Source organism: Chiloscyllium plagiosum, unplaced genomic scaffold (genome assembly GCF_037043375.1).
Source record: "Chiloscyllium plagiosum isolate Xiang-an unplaced genomic scaffold, Cpla_swu_hap1 HiC_scaffold_9, whole genome shotgun sequence".
NCBI classification, from domain to species: Eukaryota; Metazoa; Chordata; class Chondrichthyes; order Orectolobiformes; family Hemiscylliidae; genus Chiloscyllium; species Chiloscyllium plagiosum.
This window is the reverse complement of record NW_028270147.1, coordinates 84,492,476-84,514,090: the sequence shown is the minus strand read 5'-3', so window position 1 is coordinate 84,514,090 and position 21,615 is coordinate 84,492,476. Positions and strand designations below refer to the sequence as shown.

General features: G+C 55.9%; 1 protein-coding gene across 3 annotated transcripts in view; it reads right to left on the bottom strand.

Annotated features, from left to right (window-relative positions):
- Positions 1-14,604, bottom strand: part of tsen15 (TSEN15 tRNA splicing endonuclease subunit) — a 70,899-nt gene extending 56,295 nt beyond the window's left edge. Inside the window, exons 1-2 of one of the 3 annotated variants that reach the window (XM_087990889.1) lie at positions 14,410-14,604; positions 8,808-8,889 (exon numbers count right to left, since the gene is read on the bottom strand). In XM_087990889.1, the coding sequence (XP_087847015.1) occupies positions 8,808-8,889; positions 14,410-14,517 (190 nt within the window). In that variant the 5' untranslated portion in view covers positions 14,518-14,604. The remainder of the gene's footprint in view (positions 1-8,807; positions 8,890-14,409) is intronic. The other 2 variants (XM_043699914.2, XM_043699913.2) reach the window with 2 other exon arrangements.
- Between the last annotated feature and the right edge of the window lie 7,011 nt (positions 14,605-21,615).

Below are 21,615 nucleotides of genomic sequence, written 5' to 3'. Positions count from 1 at the left end.
CTTTTTATTTAAAAATACCCCATCCAATCTTCTGAGCTGCCACCTCCCCTTACACAATCAAATGCTCTCACATTTTTAGTTGAATATTGCAAAATTTCTAGTTAACCATAGATGGGTCCATCCTTTGGAATTTTCCTTACTCTTTGGAATTTATTTCTTCCATATATTCTGCAATATCCCCCGATACTCTGCCACCGTATCTCCACTGAGCTATCATTTAAATTAATTTAGCAATTCACCTTCATAATTCCTCTTTCTTAAATGTTTAAAAATTAGTCTCAGACCACTCAACTCTCCCTCAAACTAAATGTAAAATGTAAATCATCTTATGATCACTGTTACCTACAGGCACTCTTCACTTTGTCCAGTGGAGATTCACTCAGATGATCTCTGGAATGACAGACCTACCATACGATGAATGGCTGAGGATCCTGAGTTTGTATTCATTAGAGTTTAGAAGGTTGAGGGGAGATCTAATAGAAACTTACAAGACAATGCACGGCTTAGAAAGGGTGGACGCTGGGAATTTGTTTTCGTCAGGCGGTGATTTTGGGACTCATGGGCACAGCCTTAGAATTAGAGGGGGGTCAATTTAAAATGGAAATGAGGAGACATTTCTTCAGCCAGTGAGTGGTGGGCCTGTGGAATTCACTGCCACGGACTGTAGGCCGGGACGCTGAATGTCTTTGAGGCTGAGATTAATAAATTCTTAATCTCGCAAGAAGTTAAGGAATACGGGGAGAGTGCAAGTGACGTTGAAATGCCCAGCCATGATTGAATGACTGAGTGGACTTGATGGGCTGAATGGCCTTACTTCCACTCCTAAGTATTATGGTCTTATGTCTTATGAGATCTTTAATTAACCCCATGTCATTGCACAACACCAGATCTTCCTGATGAAGGGCTTTTACCCGAAACGTCGATTTCGAAGCTCCTCGGATGCTGCCTGAACTGCTGTGCTCTTCCAGCACCACTAATCCAGAATCTGGTTTCCAGCATCTGCAGTCATTGTTTTTACCTCAGATCTAGTACAGACTACTATCTGGTCAGCTCCACAATGTATTGTTCTAAGAAACTAACTTGAAAATATTCCATGGACTCCTCATAGGCTACTGTCACCCATTTGACTTTTGCAGTCAATATGTAGATTAAAATTTGCCATGACTACCAGTGTGCCTTTTCGACAAGCTCTCCTTATTTTTTTATATATGCTCCATACGGCCATGTACTTCCTGTTAGGGGAATCTATGTACCACCCTCAGAAATGACTTCTTGCTTTTATAATCTCTCACTACCACTCAAACTATTTCCACAGCTTGGTTTCCTGAACTTACATCATTCTTTGCTCTTGTGCTAACACCATCATGAACAAACAGAACCACCCATTCTACATTTCCTAGTTTCCTGTCGTTCCTAAATGTTCTGTACCCTTCAAGATTCAGATCCCAATCCAAGTCGTCATGCAGTTATGTCTCCTTAGCAGCCACCAGAATGTACCTCTTCATCTTTATTCGTATGCTCGCTGAAAGGTTTTGATTTGAATGCCACGTGCATGCAGGTACTTAGCCTTTACTTTTACCTTTAGTTTTATTGATTGGTTAACTCTTAAATTCATACTGTCTATCCCTTCCTTTCACAGTGCATTTATCATTTCCTGTACTAATACTTTATCCTTCAGCTATTGCTGCTATAACATTTTGATGCTTTGAAGTAGAATAAATCCTAATCACTTACCAGCAACTCACCAATTAATCAGCTATTTCTCCTATAGCAAAGCAAGGTCAACAGGCTGGGGCTGTTTTCCCCTGAGCGTGAGAGGCTGAGGGGTGACCTTATAGAAGTTTACAAAATTATGAGGGGCATGGATAGGATAAATAGGCAAAGTCTTTTCCCTGGGGTTGGGAAGTCCAGAACTAGAGGGCATAGGTTTAGGGTGAGAGGGGAAAAATATAAAAGAGACCTACGGGGCAACTTTTTCCGAAAAGTATATGGAACGAGCTGCCAGAGGAAGTGGTGGAGGCTGGTAAATTGCAACATTTAAGAGGCATTTGAATGGGTATATAAATAAGAAGGGTTTGGAGAGAAATGGGCTGGATGTTGGCAGGTGGGAGTAGATTGATTTGGGATATCTGGTCAGCATGGACGGGTTGGATCAAAGGGTCTGGTTCCATGCTGTACATCTCTATGACTCTGAGTGAAAACAACCAATATTCCTGTGCTTGACTCTCTCAAGTATTTAGCTTCAGCTTCTATTACAAGTCACACTCAAGTGCTAAGACAAATTTTATATGCTCCCCAAAGCCTAGCTGTGTAAGTCATTGTGGACCCAGTCTCAGCTGTTTCTTAATTAAGCTGCATCTTCACTGGAACCCTTGAGAAAAACCCTACTTAAGAATGACAACTACATAACGTAGACTGCATATTTCAGCCTAATGCCAAATGCAAACTAAGTATAAATTTAGACTCTTTTGCCCAACAACTGCACATACTCTGTCAGAGAGTTATAGAGATGTATAGCATGGAAATAGACCCTTCGGTCCAACCCCTCCATGCCGACCAGACATCCCAACCCAATCTAGTCCCACCTGCCAGCACCCGGCCCATATCCCTCCAAACCCTTCCTATTCATATACCCATCCAAATGCCTTTTAAAAGCTGCAATTGTACCAGCCTCCATCACTTCCTCTGGCAGCTCATTCCATCCATATACCACCCTCTGCATGGAAACATTGCCCCTTAGGTCTCTTTTATATCTTTTCCCTCTCACCCTAAACCTATACCCTCTAGTTCTGGACTCCCCGACCCCAGGGAAAAGACTTTGCCTATTCATCCTATCCATGCCCCTCATAATTTTGTAAACCTCTATAAGGTCACCCCTCAGCCTCTGACGCTCCAGGGAAAACAGCCACAGCCTGTTCAGCCTCTCCCTGTAGCTCAGATCCTCCAACCCCGGCAACATCCTAGTAAATCTTTTCTGAACCCTTTCAAGTTTCACAACATCTTTCCGATAGGAAGGAGACCAGAACTGCACACAATATTCCAACATGGCCTAACCAATGTCCTGTACAGCCGCAACATGACCTCCCAACTCCTGTACTCAATACTCTGACCAACAAAGGAAAGCATACCAAACGCCTTCTTCACTATCCTATCTACCTGCGACTCCACTTTCAAGAAGCTATGAACCTGCACTCCAAGGTCTCTTTGTTCAGCAACACTCGCTAGGACCTTACCATTAAGTGTATAAGTCCTGCTAAGATTTGCTTTCCCAAAATGCAGCATCTCGCATTTATCTGAATTAAACTCATCTGCCACTTCTCAGCCCAATGGCCTATCTGGTCCAGATCCTGTTGTAATCTGAGGTAACCGTCTTCACTGCCCACTACACCTCCAATTTTGTTATCATCTGCAAACTTACTAACTGTATCCTCTTATGCTCGCATCCAAATCATTTACGTAAATGACAAAAAGTAGAGGGCCCAGCACCGATCCTTGTGGCACTCCACTGGTCACAGGCCTCAAGTCTGAAAAACAACGCTCCACCACCACCCTCTGTCTTCTACCTTTGAGCCAGTTTTGTATCCAAATGGCTAGTTCTCGCTGTATTCCATGAGATCTAACCTTGCTAATCAGTCTCCCATGGGGAACCTTGTCGAACGCCTTACTGAAGTCCATATAGATCACATCTACTGCTCTGCCCTCATCAATCCTCTTTGTTACTTCTACAAAAAACTCAATCAAGTTTGTGAGACATGATTCCCCACACAAAGCCATGTTGACTATCCAAAATCAGTCCTTGCCTTTCCAAATACATGTACATCCTGTCCCTCAGGATTCCCTCCAACAACTTGCCCACCACCGAGGTCAGGATCACCGGTCTATAGTTCCCTGGCTTGTCTTTACCGCCCTTAATCAGTAGCACCACATTTGCCAACCTCCAGTCTTCCGGCACCTCACCTGTGACTATCGATGATACAAGTATCTCAGCAAGAGGCCCAGCATCACTTCTCTAGCTTCCCACAGAGTTCTCGGGTACACCTGATCAGGTCCTGCGGATTTATCCACTTTTAACCGTTTCAAGACATGCAGCACTTCCTCCTCTGTAATCTGGACATTTTGCAAGATGTCAGCATCTATTTCCCTACAGTCTATATCTTCCATATCCTTTTCCTCAGTAAATACTGATGCAAAATATTCATTTTGTATCTCCTCCATTTTGCACTGAAATAAATGCAGTTTAATTTACTAGTCCTACCTTGTCCCTGCCTGCCCTGACTGTTTGACTCACTTCTGTTCTCAGCTGTATCTGTCTCAGATCGATATCTTTCCTCACTATCTCTCTGAGTCTGCCCCCCCACCTTACTAGTTTAAATCCTCCCAAGCAGTTCTAGCAAATTTTCCTGCCAGTATATTAGTCCCCTTTCAATTTAGGTGCAATCCGCCCTTCTTGTACAGCTCACATCTACCCCAAAAGAGATTCCAATGATCCAAAAATGTGAATCCTTCTCCCATATACCAGCTCCTCAACCTTTTCCCTTCCAATGTCGTTGGTTCCAATGTGGACAATAACCTCCTGCTGGCCCCTCTCCCCGTGAGAACATTCTGCACCCTCTCCGAGACATCCTTAATCCTGGTACCAGGGAAACAACACACCATTCTGCTTTTTCTCTGCTGGCCACAGAAACGTCAGTCTGTACCTCTGACGACAGAATCCCCTAACACAACTGATCTCTTGGAAGTCGACGTACCCCTCATTGCATTAGAGCCAGTCTCAATACCAGAAACTTGGCTGTTCGTGCTACGTTCCCCTGAGAATCCATCACCCCCTACATTTTCCAAAACCGCATACCTGTTTGAAATGGGTATATCCACAAAAGACTCCTGCACTAGCTGCCTATCTTTCTTACCCTTCCTGGAGTTAACCCATCTATGTGACTGTATCTGAGACTTTCCCCCCTTACTATAACTTCCATCCATCATGTACTGTTGCTGTTGCAATTCCTCATCGCTTCTATCTGACTCTCCAACCGATCCACTCGATCTGATAAGTTTCGCATCCAACAGCATTTATGGCAGATATAATCCGCAGTAACCCTTAAACTCTCTTTAAACTCCCACATCTGACAAGAAGTACATATCACTGCAAGGGCCATTTTTGCTCCTTCACAATCTACAGACCCAGAAAATAACACCGTCTTATTCCTCTACAAACACTGCCCCAGGTTAAATTAATAGCTATGGCTTATATTTTAAGTTTAATCAAGAGACTTATCTCCAAAAACATATAATCAAGAAAGAATTCACTATACATACTACTGCAGCCTGTCTCTTGGACAGACTTAAAACAATTAACTTATCTGATTCTGTGCTGTGAACTTCGCCCAACAGTTGCTCCACGATTAAGTTGTGAATTTCACTGTTTGTTAATTTTCCCTACATTAAAATTAATTTTCTAGTTGAATTTATATGTACCTAACACATAATAGCCCTAAAAATAAAGTAAATCAACAATTCATTTGGAGGCTCTTGTGTCCTTACCTCTGGGCCAGGAGGACTGGGTTCAAGACCCACCTGGTACAGATGTGTGTCATAACATGCCTGAATAGGTTGATTAGAAATATCTAACAATAAGTCCCTGTCAGTTTGACTTCTTGTCAGTAGTAGCCTTCTTCAAGTGTAAGGTGAGCCAGCAAAGGAAGATTAAGTTAAACAGAACAATCCTGCTACCATAGAACATAGAAAAATACAGCGCAGTACAGGCCCTTTGGCCCTCGATGTTGCGCCGATCCAAGCCCACCTAACCTACACTAGCCCACTATCCTCCATATGCCTATCCAATGCCTGTTTAAATGCCCATAAAGAGAGAGAGTCCACCACTGCTACTGGCAGGGCATTTCATGAACTCACGACTCGCTGAGTAAAGAATCTACCCCTAACATCTGTCCTATACCTACCACCCCTTAATTTAAAGCTATGCCCCCTCGTAATAGCTGACTCCATACGTGGAAAAAGGTTCTCACGGTCAACCCTATCTAAACCCCTAATCATCTTGTACACCTCTATCAAGTCACCCCTAAACCTTCTTTTCTCCAATGAAAACAGCCCCGAGTGCCTCAGCCTTTCCTCATACGATCTTCCTACCATACCAGGCAACATTCTGGTAAACCTCCTCTGCACCCGTTCCAGTGCCTCCACATCCTTCCTATAGTATGGCGACCAAAACTGCACACAATACTCCAGGTGCGGCCGCACCAGAGTCTTATACAACTGCAACATGACCTCAGGGCTCCGGAACTCAATTTCTCTACCAATAAAAGCCAGTACGCCATATGCCTTCTTCACCACACTATTTACCTGGATGGCAACTTTCAGAGATCTGTGTATATGGACACCAAGATTCCTCTGCTCATCCACACTACCAAGTATCCGACCATTAGCCCAGTACCCCATCTTCTTGTTACTCATACCAAAGTGAATCACCTCACACTTACCTACATTGAACTCCATTTGCCACCTTTCTGCCCAGCTCGGCAGCTTATCTATATCCCGCTGTAACCTGCCACATCCTTCCTCACTGTCAACAACTCCACTTTTGTATCATCCGCAAACTTGCTCACCCAACCTTCTAGCCCCTCCTCCAGGTCATTTATAAAAATGACAAACAGCAATGGTTCCAAAACAGATCCTTGCGGAACACCGCTACTAACGGCACTCCAAGATGAACCTTTACCATCAACTACTACCCTCTGTCTTCTTCCAGTCAGCCAATTCCTAATCCAAACCTCCAACTCACCCTCAATGCCATATCTCCGTATTTTTTGCAGGAGCCTACCATGGGGAACCTTATCAAACGCCTTACTAAAATCCATATACACCACATCTACCACTTTACCCTCGTCTACCTCCTTAGTCAACTTCTCAAAGAATTCAATAAGGTTTGTGAGGCATGACCTGCCCTTCACAAAACCATGCTGACTATCCTTGATCACATTATTCCTATCCAGATGTTCATAAATCCTATCCCTTACAATTCTCTCTAAGACTTTGCCCACAACAGAAGTGAGACTCACCGACCTATAATTACTAGGGTTATCCCTACTCCCCTTCTTGAACAAGGGAACCACATTTGCTAGCCTCCAGTCTTCTGGCACTATTCCTGTAGACAACGAGGACATAAAAATCAAGGCCAATGGCTCTGCAATCTCCTCCCTTGCTTCCCAGAGAATCCTAGGATAAATGCCATCAGGCCCAGGGGACTTATCTATTCTCACCCTTTCCAGAATTTCCAACACCTCTTCCCTACATACCTCAAAGCCATCCATTCTAATTAATTGAGACTCAGTATTCACATCGGCAACAATGTCCTGTTCCTGAGTGAATACTGGCGAAACGTATTCATTCAGTGTCTCCCCAATCTCTTCAGCCTCCACACACAACTTCCCACTACTATCCTTGACTGGACCTATTCCTACCTTAGTCATTCTTTTATTCCTGACATACCTATAGAAAGCCTTAGGGTTTTCCCTAATCCTACCAACTAAGGACCTTTCATGCCCCCTCCTTGCTGCTCTTAGTTCTCTCTTCAGATCCTTCCTGGCTACCTTATAACTCTCAATCGCCCCAATTGAACCTTCACGCCTCATCTTTACATAGGCCGCCCTCTTCCCTTTAACAAGGGATTCCAATTCCTTATTAAACCACGGCTCCCTCACATGACCCTTTCCTCCCTGCCTGACAGGTACATACTTATCAAGGACACTCAATAATTGCTCCTTGAACAAGCTCCACATATCAATTACGCCCTTGCCTTGAAGCCTACTTTTCCAAGCCACGCATCCTAAGTCGTGCCTCACCGCATCATAATTTCCCTGCCCCCAGCTATAACTCTTGCCCTGCAGTGCACACTTATCCCTCTCCATCACTAGAGTAAAAATCACCGAATTTTGGTCACTGTCCCCAAAGTGCTCACCTACCTCCAATTTTAACATCTGGCCTGGTTCGTTACCCAGAACCACAAGGGACCTCAACCGGGAAGGGTTGGCTTTGTTTTCTCTCCGGTTAGCTAATGCCCATCTCTGAACTGTTGCTTTTTAATAAAATATCTTAAAAGGTACTCATGGATAACTGACCACTATCTTAAGTATTCGTGGCTAATATATTGTCATACAGCATGGAAACAGACACTTCATTCCAAATCATCTGTGCTGACCAGACATCCCAGTCTGACCGAGTCCCATTTGCCAGCATTTGGCCCATATCCCCCCCCAAACCCTTCCTATTCGTATAACCATCCAGATGCCTATTAAATATTGTAATTGTACCAGCCTCCACCACTTCCTCTCACAGCTTGTTCCAGACACACACCAGCCTCTGCTGGACTACCCCACCTTCGGAAAATGACCTTGTCTATTCACCCTATTCATGCTCCTCATGATTTCATAAACCTCTATAAGGTCACCCCTCAATGCTCCTGGGGAAAAGGCCACAGCCGATGCAGCTTCCGCCTGTAGCTTACACACTCCAGCCGCGGCAATATCCTTCTAAATCTTTTGCGCCCCCTTTCAAGTTTAACAATGTCTTTCCTATAGAAGGGTGACCAGAACTGAACGCAGCATTCCAAAAGTGGCCTCACCAGGTTCCGCAACATAACATCCCAACTCCTATACTCAATACTATGACCAATGAAGGCAAGTGTGCCAAATGTCGTCTTCAACATTTTCAAAATTGTACCTAAAGGCAGATAATTAGCAAAGCAGTTATCTTGATTAATACCTATTAAGAAACAAGAATATTTCATGTTGTCTTACCTTCGAGAAGATCAAGAAACACCAGAAAAGCTGTATATACTTGTGTACTATCTGCAATGTCCAAAGCCATCATCTCCGTGTACTGAAAATTTTTAAAAAATAAGAAGAAAGTTAAAGCATTCGAATCCAGCTTGCATCATCACTTTTCTTTATCTTTGTCTGGAATGCAAATGGACTGCAGAAACACAAACAAAAGAGCACAAAGAAAATAAATAGATGAAGAATTCCCCAAATGGACAGGAGTCCATGCAAAAAAAAAAATAATCTTCTGGGATTAAGGCATTCAAAAAGATAAAGTAGAAGAAAAAAAACAATTGTTAATTTTGGGAGTACTTGAAAATTCAATTCCAGTTCCTGAAGGCAATCATGCAAAAACCTGAAGACTATTGTGATGTGTGGGTTCTCAAATACCACCACATGTACATTTTAATGAGGAAATTGTCCAACTCCTTTCTGAAGGGCTGCAGGGAATCCATACTCACTGTATGCATTGGCAAACTATCCCAGAGAATGACAATTCTTTGGGAAGAGAAATTCTACCTAAAAATGAATCTATGTCTCCATCCAAAGATTTGGTACAAATCCGCAATCCAACAATCTCTGCTCAACTCAAACAATCTATCTAACTAGACAAACTGCTGTCCCTTCATCATTTTAAACAGCTCAGTCATATTTCCTCAAAACCAGTGTTCTTGTAACAAAGGCAGACACAGCTTCCTGATAACAGAGTGTCCAAAGACCGGATATCTTTTTGGCTGCTCTTGTTTGTACCAGGCTTACATATTCACCGACGTGTGAGAAACAAACCCAGGCTCAATGCTGGACACCAGTATAATGGTTCCAAAATATGGCACACCAGCTCCAATAAATAATGGCTTTGTGCGTGGGAAATCATGTCTCACAAACTTGATTGAGTTTTTTGAAGAAGTAACAAAGAAGATTGATGAGTACAGAGCAGTAGATGTGATCTATATGGACTTCAGTAAGGCGTTCGACAAGGTTCCCCATGGGAGACTGATTAGGAAGGTTAAATCTCATGGAATACAGGGAGAACTAGCCATGTGGATACAGAACTGGCTCAAAGGTAGAAGACAGAGGGTGGTGGTGGAGCATTGTTTTTCAGACTGGAGGCCTGTGACCAGTGGAGTGCCACAAGGATCAGTGCTGGGCCCCCTGCCTTTTGTCATTTACATAAATGATTTGGATGCGAGCATAAGAGGATACAGTTAGTACGTTTGCAGATGACACCAAAATTGGAGGTGTAGTGGGCAGTGAAGAGGGTTACCTCAGATTACAACAGGATCTGGACCAGTTGGGCCAATGGACTGAGGTGGCAGATGGAGTTTAATTCAGATAAATGCGAGGTGCTGCATGAGATCTAACCTTGCTAATCAGTCTCCCAAGGGAAAGCAAATCTTAGCAGGACTTATACACTTAATGGTAAGGTCCAAGGGAGTGTTGCTGAACAAAGAGACCTTGGAGTGCAGGTTCATAGCTCCTTGAAAATGGAGTCGCAGGTAGATAGGATAGTAACGAAGGCGTTTGGTGTGCTTTCCTTTATTGGTCAGAGTATTGAGTACAGGAGTTGGGAGGTCATGTTGCGGCTGTACAGGACATTGGTTAGGCCAATGTTGGAATATTGTGTGCAATTCTGGACTCCTTCCTATCGGAAAGATGTTGTGAAACTTGAAAGGGTTCAGAAAAAGATTTACAAGGATGTTGCCAGGGTTGGAGGATCTGAGCTACAGGGAGAGGCTGAACAGGCTGTGGCTGTTTTACCTGGAGCGTCAGAGGCTGAGGGGTGACCTTATAGAGGTTTACAAAATTATGAGGGGCATGGATAGGATAAATAGACAAAGTCTATTTACCCTGTGGTTGGGAAGTCCAGAACTAGAGGGCATAGGGTTAGGTGAGAGGGGAAAGATATAAAAGAGACCAACGAGGCAACCTTTTCACACAGAGGATGGTACGTGTATGGAATAAGCTGCCAGAGGATGTAGTGGAGGCTGGTAACATCTAAGAGGCATTTGGATAGGTATATGAATAGGAAGGGTTTGGGAGGGATATGGGCCGGGTGCTGGCAGGACCAAACGGGTTGGACCAAAGGGTCTGTTTCCATGCTGTACATCTCCATGACTCTAATAGTGTGCTCCCTCCACAATGCAATGGAGTGCTAGTCTAGGTTCCATTATTATCTATATTTATATCCAATGCCCATTTTAATGCCCTTAACGTCGACGACTCTACTACTGTTACAGGCTGGCTGATCCATGCCCCAACTACTCTCTGAGTAAAGAAAATATCCCAATATCTGTCCAAAATCTATCACCCCTCAAGTTAAAGCTATATCCCCCCCCATGTTAACCTTCATCATCCGAGGAAAAAGGCTCTCCCTGTCCACCCTATCTAACCCTCTGATTATCTTATACATCTCAGTTAAGTCACCTCTCAACTATCTTCTCTCCAACGAAAACAGCCTCAGTTCCCTCAGCTTTTCCTCATATGGCCTTCCTTCCATGCCTGGCCACATCCTAGTAAATCTCTTCTGAACGCTTTCCAAAGCTTCCACATCCTTCATATAATGCAGTGAGCAGAACTGCATGCAATACTCCAGGTGCGGCCTTACCAGTGTCTTGTGCAGCTGAAGCATGACCTCGTGGCTCTGAAACTCAATCCCCCTACCAATAAATGCCAACACACCATACACCTTCTTAACAACCTTATCAACCTGGGTAGCTACGTTCAGGGATTTATGCACCTGGACACAGAGATCTCTCTGTTCATCTACACTGCCAAGGATTTTACCATTAGCCCAGTAGTCTGCATTCCTGTTTCTTCTTCCGAAGTGAACTACCTCACACCGTTCCACATTAAACTCCATTTGCCACTTCTCAGCCTAGCTTTGCATCTTACTGACGTCCCTCTAACACACAACATCCTTCAGCACTATCCACAACTCTGTCTACCTTAGTGTCATCTGTAAATTTACTAACCCATACTCTGTTCCCATATCCAGATCATTTATAAAAATGACAAATAGCCGTGGCTCCAAAACAGATCCTTGTAGCACACCACTGGTAATTGAGCTCCCAGGTGAACATTTCCCATCAACCACCACCCTCTGTCTTCTTTCAGCTAGCCAATTTCTGATCCAACACACTCAATCATCTTCAATCCCGAAACTCCATATTTTGCACAATAGCCTACCATGTGGAACCTTATCAAACACATTACTGGAGTCCAGATGCACCACATCAACCACCTTACCGTCGTCCACCTGTTTTGTTACCTTCTCGAGAACTCATTAAGGTTAGTGAGGCATGACCTACCCTTCATAAAACCATAAAATCAAATTATTCCTTTCCAGATGATTATAAATCCTATCTCTTATAACCTTTTCCAACACCTTACCCACAACCGAAGTAAGGCTCTCTGGCCTATAATTACCAGGGTTGTCCCGACTCCCCTTCTTAAACAAGGGAACAACATTTGCTATCCTCCAGTCTTCTGGCACTACTCCTGTCGATAATTATGACATAAAGATCAAAGCCAAAGGCTCTGCAATCTCCTCCCTGGCTTCCCAGAGAATCCAAGGGTAAATCCCATCAGGCCCAGGCGTCTTATCTATTTTGAGATCTTCCAAAGTTGCTAAAACTTTCTTGTCAACCGCAGTCTCACCTAATCTAGTAGCCTGTATCTCCGTATTCTCACTAACATTGCCCTTTTTCAATGTAAATACTGACAAAAAGTATTTATTAAGCGCTTCCTCTATTTCCTCAGATTTCACACATGATCTCCCATCACTCTCTTTGATTGGCCCTAATCTTACCCTAGTCATTCTTTGATTCCTGATATACCTATTGAAGACCTTAGGGTTTTATTTGATCCTAACTGCCAACAACTTCTCATGTCCCCTCCTGGCTCTTCTTAGCTCTCTCTTTAGATCTTTTCTGGCTGACTCATAACTGTCAAACCCCCAAACTGAGCCATCACACCTCATCCTCACAGAAGCCTTCTTTTTCCTCTTGACAAGAGCTTCAACTTCTTTAGTAAACCAAGGCTCCCTTTCTCGATAACTACCTCCCTGCCTGATAGGTATGTAATTATCAAGGACCCGCAGTAGCTGTTCCTTGAATAAGCTGTACATTTCAAGTGTGTCCATCCCCTGCAGTTTCCTTCCCCATCCTACACACCCTGAATCTTGGCTACTCGCATCATAATTGCCTTTCCCCCAGTTATACCTTTTTCCCTGCAGTATATACCTATCCCTGCCCATTGCTATTGTAAACAAAACCGAATTGTGGTCACCATCGCCAAAGTGCTCACCTATCTCTAAACCTAACACCTGGCTGGGTTCATTCCCCAGTACCAAATCTAATATGGCATCGCTCCTTGTTGGCCTGCCATACCAATCTGCTCTGACCTCTATGGGCCATCAGATCCACAGCAATGTGGCTGACTCTTAACTGAACTCTGAAATGACAGAACAATACACTTTGTTCAAGGGCAATTAAGAATGAGCCAGTCATGCCTTAAGTTATTTTTTTCTTAAGCAGTGTGTTATGATGGTCTGACATATACTACCCAAAAAAGTGATGGAACCAGATTCCCAATAGCAAATTTCAAAAGGAAACTGGATAAATACTTACTTGAGGCAACATTCAAGAGACTATGCAATGACCAAAGGCTTTGGACCAACTTAATAGCTGTTTCAAAGAATGAGTAAAGATATGATGAGCCATATCACCTTGTTCTACGCTGTATCGTTCCAAGTGTCGAGAAAGTAAGCTGCACATTAACTGGTGGTCTATGTAAGCTTGGCTGCATGAGGAAACTTGTGTGACAACATGCTTCATTCAAGAAAGCGAGAGCTCCAGTGGCTGATAGAGCAGGAAACATTATAAACTTGCTATAGCCATTTTCCTATTAGTGAAATTCTACATCACAATTTTCTATCACAGTTTTTCAGAGCACGATTTTCTATAGGGCAAGGTTGCAGAGGAACACAACTGATGCATTATGGCTTAACAACCTGTATAGTGAAGTGTCAGTGAATTCAAGAAGCTTAGAGATGGATTTGGCTTGGAGGGACTTGAAGATGAAAATCTAAAATGCTAATTCTCTGAAATGTGTGGTTTGACTGGGGCTGAAGGGTAATACAAATGAGAGCTATGACTCCAATAATGTGAATAACTGCTAGCACTCCACACCCCAGAAAAATGTTTAGCAGTTGAAGACACCCTCTATGCTATTCTGGATCAGATATGTCTTCTGCAGATATTTTCAAGATGTCTATATGTAAATAAGGCATGAATACCAGACTTATTTTTACAACAGAAGCTCTCATTCCCATGACTTTCATAAATAGAGATGTAACACATGTAAGTTATAAAAAGCATTGAGCATCAGCTGTCGGTGATACTGCCCACACAGTTCAGAGTCTGTTGGGGGCGGGGGTCTAGGGGTCTAGGGGTCTAGGGGTCTAGGGTCTAGGGTCTAGGGTCTAGGGTCTAGGGTCTAGGGTCTAGGGTCTAGGGTCTAGGGTCTAGGGTCTAGGGTCTCCCTCCTCTCCCCGCCCCCCTCCTCCCTTCCTTCCCCGTACCTTGGGGTGATCCCGCGGCCGTGGCCCCCGCCACGGCTCCTCCTTGTCCCCCTCCGCCTCGGGCCGGGGGCGGGGGTCCTCGGGCGCACACTCCGTGTCCACATCCATCCCCGCGCAGGTGCAACCCTGATCTGATTCCGCCGGTGTCACACCGAAAGGCGGCCGGGCAGAGACAGAGACGCCGACAGAGGGTTCCGGGGCTGCACAGAGCATCTCCCCTTCTGTCTTCAATCCGCTTTCACTGTTGGCTGTCCTCCCTCTAACAACCTCTTCCTTGTTGTACACCTCTCCCTCCCCCCTTTATCTGTCCGTCTTCTCCCCTTCCCCAATACCTTTCTCTCTCCTCCCCCCACTCTCCTCCTCCCCTCCCCCTCCTCCTCCTCTCCTCCCCCCCCCACCCCCTCCTCCTCTCCTCCCTCCCCCCACCCCTCCTCCTCTCCTCCCCCCCCCCTCCTCCTCTCCTCCCCCCCCACCCTCCTCCTCCTCTCCTCCCCCCCCACCCCCTCCTCCTCTCCTCCCCCCACCCTCCTCCTCTCCCCCCCACCCCCACCTCCTCTCCTCCCCCCCCCACCCCCACCTCCCTCTCCTCCCCCCCCACCCCCACCTCCTCTCCTCCCCCCCCCCACCCCCCCTCCTCCTCTCCTCCCCCCCCCACCCCCTCATCCTCTCCTCCCCCCCCTCCTCCTCTCCTCCCCCCCACCCCCTCCTCCTCTCCTCCCCCCCCACCCCCTCCTCCTCTCCTCCCCCCCCCACCCCCTCCTCCTCTCCTCCCCCCCCCACCCCCTCCTCCTCTCCTCCCCCCCCCCACCCCCTCCTCCTCTCCTCCCCCCCCCCACCCCCTCCTCCTCTCCTCCCCCCCCCCACCCCCTCCTCTTCTCCTCCCCCCCCACCCCCTCCTCCTCTCCTCCCCCCCCCACCCCCTCCTCCTCTCCTCCCCCCCCCACCCCCTCCTCCCCTCCTCCCCCACCCCCTCCTCCCCTCCTCCCCCTCCCCACCCCCTCCTCCCCTCCTCCCCCTCCCCACCCCCTCCTCCCCCTCCCCACCCCCCTCCCCACCCCCTCCTCCCCCTCCCCACCCCCTCCTCCTCTCCTCCCCCCCCACCCCCTCCTCCTCTCCCCCCCTCCAACTCTCCCCCCCTAACTCTCCCCCCCAACTCTCCCCCATCTCCCCCCCCAACTCTCCCCCCATCTCCCCCCCCAACTCTCCCCCCTCTCCCCCCCCCTCTCCCCCCCCCTCTCCCCCCCCTCTCCCCCCCCCTCCCCCCCCCTCCCCCCCCTCTCCCCCCCCTCTCCCCCCCCCTCCCCCCCCTCTCCCCCCCCCTCCCCCCCCCTCTCCCCCCCTCTCCCCCCCCCCCTCCCCCCCCTCCCCCCCCTCCCCCCCCTCCCCCCCCTCCCCCCCCTCTCCCCCCCCAACTCTCCCCCCCCTCTCCCCCCCCTCTCCCCCCCCAACTCTCCCCCCCTCTCCCCCCCCAACTCTCCCCCCCTCCCCCCCCTCTCCCCCTCCCCTCCCCTCCCCCCCTCCCCTCCCCTCCCCCCCTCCCCTCACCTCCACCCCCCCCCCCCTCCCCCCCTTCCCTCCCCCTCCCTCCCCCCTCCCCTCCCCCTCCCCTCCCCCCCCCTCCCCCCCCTCCTCCCCCCCTCCCCTCCCCCCCCTCCCCCCTCCCCTCCCCCCCCCTCCCCCCCCTCCCCCCCCTCCCCTCCCCCCCTCCCCCCCTCCCCCTCCCCCCCCTCCCCTCCCTCCCCTCCCCCCCCTCCCCCCCCCCTCCCCGCCTCCCCTCCCCGCCTCCCCTCCCCCCCCTCCCCCCCCTCCCCCCCCCTCCCCCTCCCCCCCCTCCCCCCCCCCTCCCCCCCCCCTCCCCCCCTCCCCCCCTCCCCCCCCCCTCCCCCCCTCCCCCTCCCCCCCCTTCCCCCCCCTCTCCCCCCCCTCCCCCCCTCCCCCTCCCCCCCCTCCCCCTCCCCCCCTCCCCCCCCTCCCCCTCCCCCCCTCCCCCCCCTCCCCCTCCCCCCCTCCCCCCCCTCCCCCTCCCCCCCTCCCCCCCCTCCCCCTCCCCCCCTCCCCCCCCTCCCCTCCCCCCCTCCCCCCCTCCCTCCCCCCCCCTCCCCCCTCCCCCCTCCCCCCCCTCCCCCCTCCCCTCCCCCCCCTCCCCCCCCCCTTCCCCCCCCTCCCCTCCCCCTCCCCCCCCTCCCCTCCCCCCAACTTCCCCCCCTTCCCCCCCCCTCCCCCCCCCCCTCCCCCCCCTTCCCTCCCCCTCTTCCCTCCCCCTTCCCTCCCCCCCTTCCCTCCCCCCCTTCCCTCCCCCTTCCCTCCCCCCCTTCCCTCCCCCTTCCCTCCCCCCCTTCCCTCCCCCTTCCCCCCTCCCTCCCCCCCTTCCCTCCCCCTTCCCTCCCCCTCTTCCCTCCCCCTTCCCTCCCCCTCTTCCCTCCCCCTTCCCTCCCCCCCTTCCCTCCCCCTTCCCTCCCCCCCTTCCCTCCCCCTTCCCTCCCCCCCTTCCCTCCCCCTTCCCTCCCCCCCTTCCCTCCCCCCCTTCCCTCCCCCCCTTCCCTCCCCCCCTTCCCTCCCCCTTCCCTCCCCCCCCTTCCCTCCCCCTTCCCTCCCCCCCTTCCCTCCCCCTCCCCTCCCCTCCCCCCCTTCCCTCCCCCTTCCCTCCCCCCCTTCCCTCCCCCTTCCCTCCCCCCCTTCCCTCCCCCCTTCCCTCCCCCCTTCCCTCCCCCCCTTCCCTCCCCCCTTCCCTCCCCCCCCTTCCCTCCCCCCTTCCCTCCCCCCCTCCCCTCCCCCTCCCCTCCCCCCCTTCCCTCCCCCTCCCCTCCCCCCTTCCCTCCCCCTCCCCTCCCCCCTTCCCTCCCCCTCCCCCCTTCCCTCCCCCTCCCCCCTTCCCTCCCCCTCCCCCTCCCCTCCCCTTCCCCCCCTCCCCTCCCCCTCCCCTCCCCTCCCCCTCCCCTCCCCTCCCCCCCTCCCCTCCCCTCCCCCTCCCCTCCCCCCTTCCCTCCCCTCCCCCTCCCCTCCCCCCTTCCCTCCCCCTCCCCTCCCCCCTTCCCTCCCCCTCCCCTCCCCCCTCCCCTCCCCCCTCCCTCCCCCTCCCTCCCCCCTCCCTCCCCCTCCCTCCCCCCTCCTCCCCCACTCCCCCCTCCCCCCCTCCCCCCTCCCCCCCTCCCCCACTCCCCCCTCCCTCCCTCCCCCTCCCCCTCCCCCTCCCCCACTCCCTCCCTCCCCCTCCCTCCCCCTCCCCCCTCCCTCCCCCCCTCCCCCCCTCCCTCCCCCCTCCCCCCCTCCCACCCCCCCTCCCACCCCCCCCCCCTCCCCCCCCTCCCCCCCTCCCCCTCCCCCCTCGCTCCCTCCCTCCCTCCCTCCCCCTCCCCCCCTCGCACCCTCCCCCCCCTCCCCCCCTCCCCACCTCCCCCCCCTCCCTCCCCCCCTCCCCCCCTACCCCCCCTCCCCCCCTCCCCCCCCCCTTCCCCCCCTCCCCCCCTCCCCCCCTCCCCCCCTCCCCCCCCCCTCCCCCCCTCCCCACCTCCCCCTCCCCCCCCTCCCCCCCTCCCCCTCCCCCCTCCCCCTCCCTCCCCCTCCCCCCTCCCCCTCCCCCCTCCCCCTCCCCCCTCCCCCCCTCCCCCTCCCCCTTCCCCCCTCCCCCTCCCCCCTCCCCCTCCCTCCCCCTCCCCCCTCCCCCTCCCCCCTCCCCCCCTCCCCCCTTCCCCCCTCCGCCTCCCCCCTCCCCCTCCCCCTCCCCCCCTCCCCCTCCCCCTCCCCCCCTCCCCCCTTCCCCCCTCCGCCTCCCCCCTCCGCCTCCCCCCTCCCCCCCACCCCCTCCTCCTCTCCTCCCCCCCCCCACCCCCTCATCCTCTCCTCCCCCCCCCCTCCTCCTCTCCTCCCCCCCCACCCCCTCCTCCTCTCCTCCCCCCCCCCACCCCCTCCTCCTCTCCTCCCCCCCCCACCCCCTCCTCCTCTCCTCCCCCCCCCCACCCCCTCCTCCTCTCCTCCCCCCCCCACCCCCTCCTCCTCTCCTCCCCCCCCCACCCCCTCCTCCTCTCCTCCCCCCCCCCCACCCCCTCCTCCTCTCCTCCCCCCCCCCCACCCCCTCCTCCTCTCCTCCCCCCCCCCCACCCCCTCCTCCTCTCCTCCCCCCCCCCCCCACCCCCCTCCTCCCTCTCCTCCCCCCCCCACCCCCTCCTCCCCTCCTCCCCCTCCCCACCCCCCTCCTCCCCCTCCCCACCCCCTCCCCACCCCCTCCTCCCCCTCCCCACCCCCCCTCCTCTCCCTCCCCCTCCCCACCCCCCTCCTCCCCCTCCCCACCCCCTCCTCCCCCTCCCCAACCCCTCCTCCTCCCCTCCCCCCCCACCCCCTCCTCCTCTCCCCCCCCACCTCTCCCCCCCCTCCCCCCCCCAACTCTCCCCCACTCTCCCCCCCAAAATTCTTCCCCCCCCCAACCCTCCCCCCCTCTCCCCCCCCAACTCTCCCCCCCAACTCTCCCCCCTCCCCCCCCAACTCTCCCCCCCTCCAACCTCCCCCCCTAACTCCCCCCCCTAACTCCCCCCCCAACTCTCCCCCCCTCTCCCCCCCCAACTCTCCCCCCCTCTCCCCCCCCAACTCTCCCCCCTCTCCCCCCCCCTCCCCCCCTCTCCCCCCCCCTCTCCCCCCCCCTCCCCCCCCCCCTTCCCCCCCCCCTCTCCCCCCCCCTCCCCCCCCTCCCCCCCCCCTCTCCCCCCCCCTCCCCCCCCCTCTCCCCCCCCCTCCCCCCCCCCCTCTCCCCCCCTCTCCCCCCCCCTCCCCCCCCCCCTCTCCCCCCCCCTCCCCCCCCTCTCCCCCCCCCTCCCCCCCCCCTCCCCCCCCCTCTCCCCCCCCAACTCTCCCCCCCCTCCCCCCCCCTCTCCCCCCCCCCCAACTCTCCCCCCCCCCCCCCCCCCCTCACCCCCCCCAACTCTCCCCCCCCAACTCTCCCCCCCTCTCCTCCCCTTCCCCTCCCCCCCTCCCCCCCCACCCCCCCTCCCCTCCCCTCCACCCCTCCCTCCCCTCCACCCCTCCTCCCCTCCCCCTCCACCCCCTCCCCCCTCCACCCCCTCCCCCCCTCCCACCCCCCCTCCCCCCCCTCCCCTCCCCCCCTCCCACCCCCCTCCCCCCCTCCCCTCCCCCCCTCCCCCTCCCCCCTCCCCCCCCCTCCCCCCCCTCCCCCTCCCCCCCTCCCCCCCCCTCCCCCCCCCCCCTCCCTCCCCTCCCCCCCTCCCCTCCCCTCCCCCCCTCCCCTCCCCTCCCCCCCTCCCCTCCCCCCCTCCCCTCCCCTCCCCTCCCCCCCTCCCCCTCCCCCCCTCCCCTCCCCCCCCTCCCCCTCCCCCCCCTCCCCTCCCCCCCCTCCCCCTCCCCCCTCCCCTCCCCCCCCTCCCCCCTCCCCTCCCCCCCCTCCCCCCTCCCCCCCCCCTCCCCCCCCCCCCTCCCCCCCCCTCCCCTCCCCCCCCCCCCTCCCCCCCCCCCTCCCCTCCCCCCCCTCCCCCCCCCCCTCCCCTCCCCCCCCTCCCCTCCCCCCCCCTCCCCCCCCTCCCCCCCCCCTTCCCCCTCCCCCCTCCTCCCCCCCCTCCCCCCCCCTCCCCCCCCCCTCCCCCCCTCCCCCCCCCCTCCCCCCCCTCCCCCCCTCCCCTCCCCCCCCCCACTCCCCCCACTTCCCCCCCCCCCTTCCCCCCCACTCCCCCCCCCCTTCCCCCCTCCCCTCCCCCCCCTCCCCCTCCCCCCTCCCCCCTCCCCTCCCCCCCCTCCCCCCTCCCCCCTCCCCCCCTCTCCCCCCCCCTCTCCCCCCCCTCCCCCCCCTCCCCTCCCCTCTCCCCCCCCCCCCCCTCCCCCCCCCCCTCCCCCCCCCTCCTCCCCCCCCTCCCCCCCCCTCCCCCCCCTCTCCCCCCCCAACTCTCCCCCCCCAACTCTCCCCCCCTCTCCTCCCCTCCCTCCCCCCCTCCCCCCCCTCCCCCCCTCCCCTCCCCTCCACCCCCTCCCCTCCCCTCCACCCCCTCCCCCTCCCCTCCACCCCCTCCCCTCCCCCCCTCCCCCCTCCCACCCCCCTCCCCCCCTCCCCTCCCCCCCTCCCACCCCCCTCCCCCCCTCCCCTCCCCCCCTCCCCCTCCCCCTCCCCCCCCTCCCCCCCCCTCCCCCTCCCCCCCCTCCCCCCCCTCCCCCCCCCCCTCCCTCCCCTCCCCCCCTCCCCTCCCTCCCCCCCTCCCCTCCCCTCCCCCCCTCCCCTCCCCCCCTCCCCCCCCTCCCCTCCCCCCCTCCCCTCCCCCCCTCCCTCCCCCCCTCCCCTCCCCCCCTCCCCCCCTCCCCCCCTCCCCTCCCCCCCTCCCCTCCCCCCCCTCCCCCCCCCTCCCCTCCCCCCCTCCCCCCTCCCCCCCCTCCCCCCCCTCCCCTCCCCCCCCCCTCCCCTCCCCCCCCCCTCCCCCCCCTCCCCTCCCCCCCCTCCCCCCCCTCCCCTCCCCCCCCTCCCCTCCCCCCCCCTTCCCCCCCCTCCCCTCCCCCTCCCCCCCCCTCCCCTCCCCCCCCCACTCCCCCACTCCCCCCCCCTTCCCCCCCACTTCCCCCCCCCCTCCCCCCCTCCCCTCCCCCCCTCCCCTCCCCCCTCCCCCCTCCCCTCCCCCCCTCCCCCCTCCCCCCTCCCCCCTCTCCCCCCCTCTCCCCCCCCTCCCCCCCCTCTCCCCCCCCTCTCCCCCCCCCCTCTCCCCCCCCTCCCCCCCCCTCTCCCCCCCCCTCCCCCCCCCCTCCCCCCCCTCTCCCCCCCCTCTCCCCCCCCTCCCCCCCTCTCCCCCCCCACTCCCCCCCCCTCTCCCCCCCTCTCCTCCCCTTCCCTCCCCCCCTCTCCTCCCTCCCTCCCCCCCCTCCCCCCCCTCCCCCTCCCCTCCCTCCCCCCCTCCCCTCCCTCCCCCCCTCCCCTCCCCTCCACCCCTCCCCTCCCCTCCACCCCCTCCCCTCCACCCCCTCCCCCCCCTCCCCCCCCCCTCCCCCCCCTCCCCTCCCCCCCTCCCCTCCCCTCCCCCCCTCCCCTCCCCTCCCCTCCCCCCTCCCCTCCCCTCCCCCCCTCCCCTCCCCCCCCCTCCCCCCTCCCCCCCCCTCCCCCCTCCCCCCTCCCCCCCCTCCCCCCCCCTCCCCTCCCCCCCCCTCCCCTCCCCCCCCTTCCCCCCCCTCCCCTCCCCCTCCCCCCCCTCCCCTCCCCCCCCCTCCCCCCCCCTCCCCTCCCCCCCC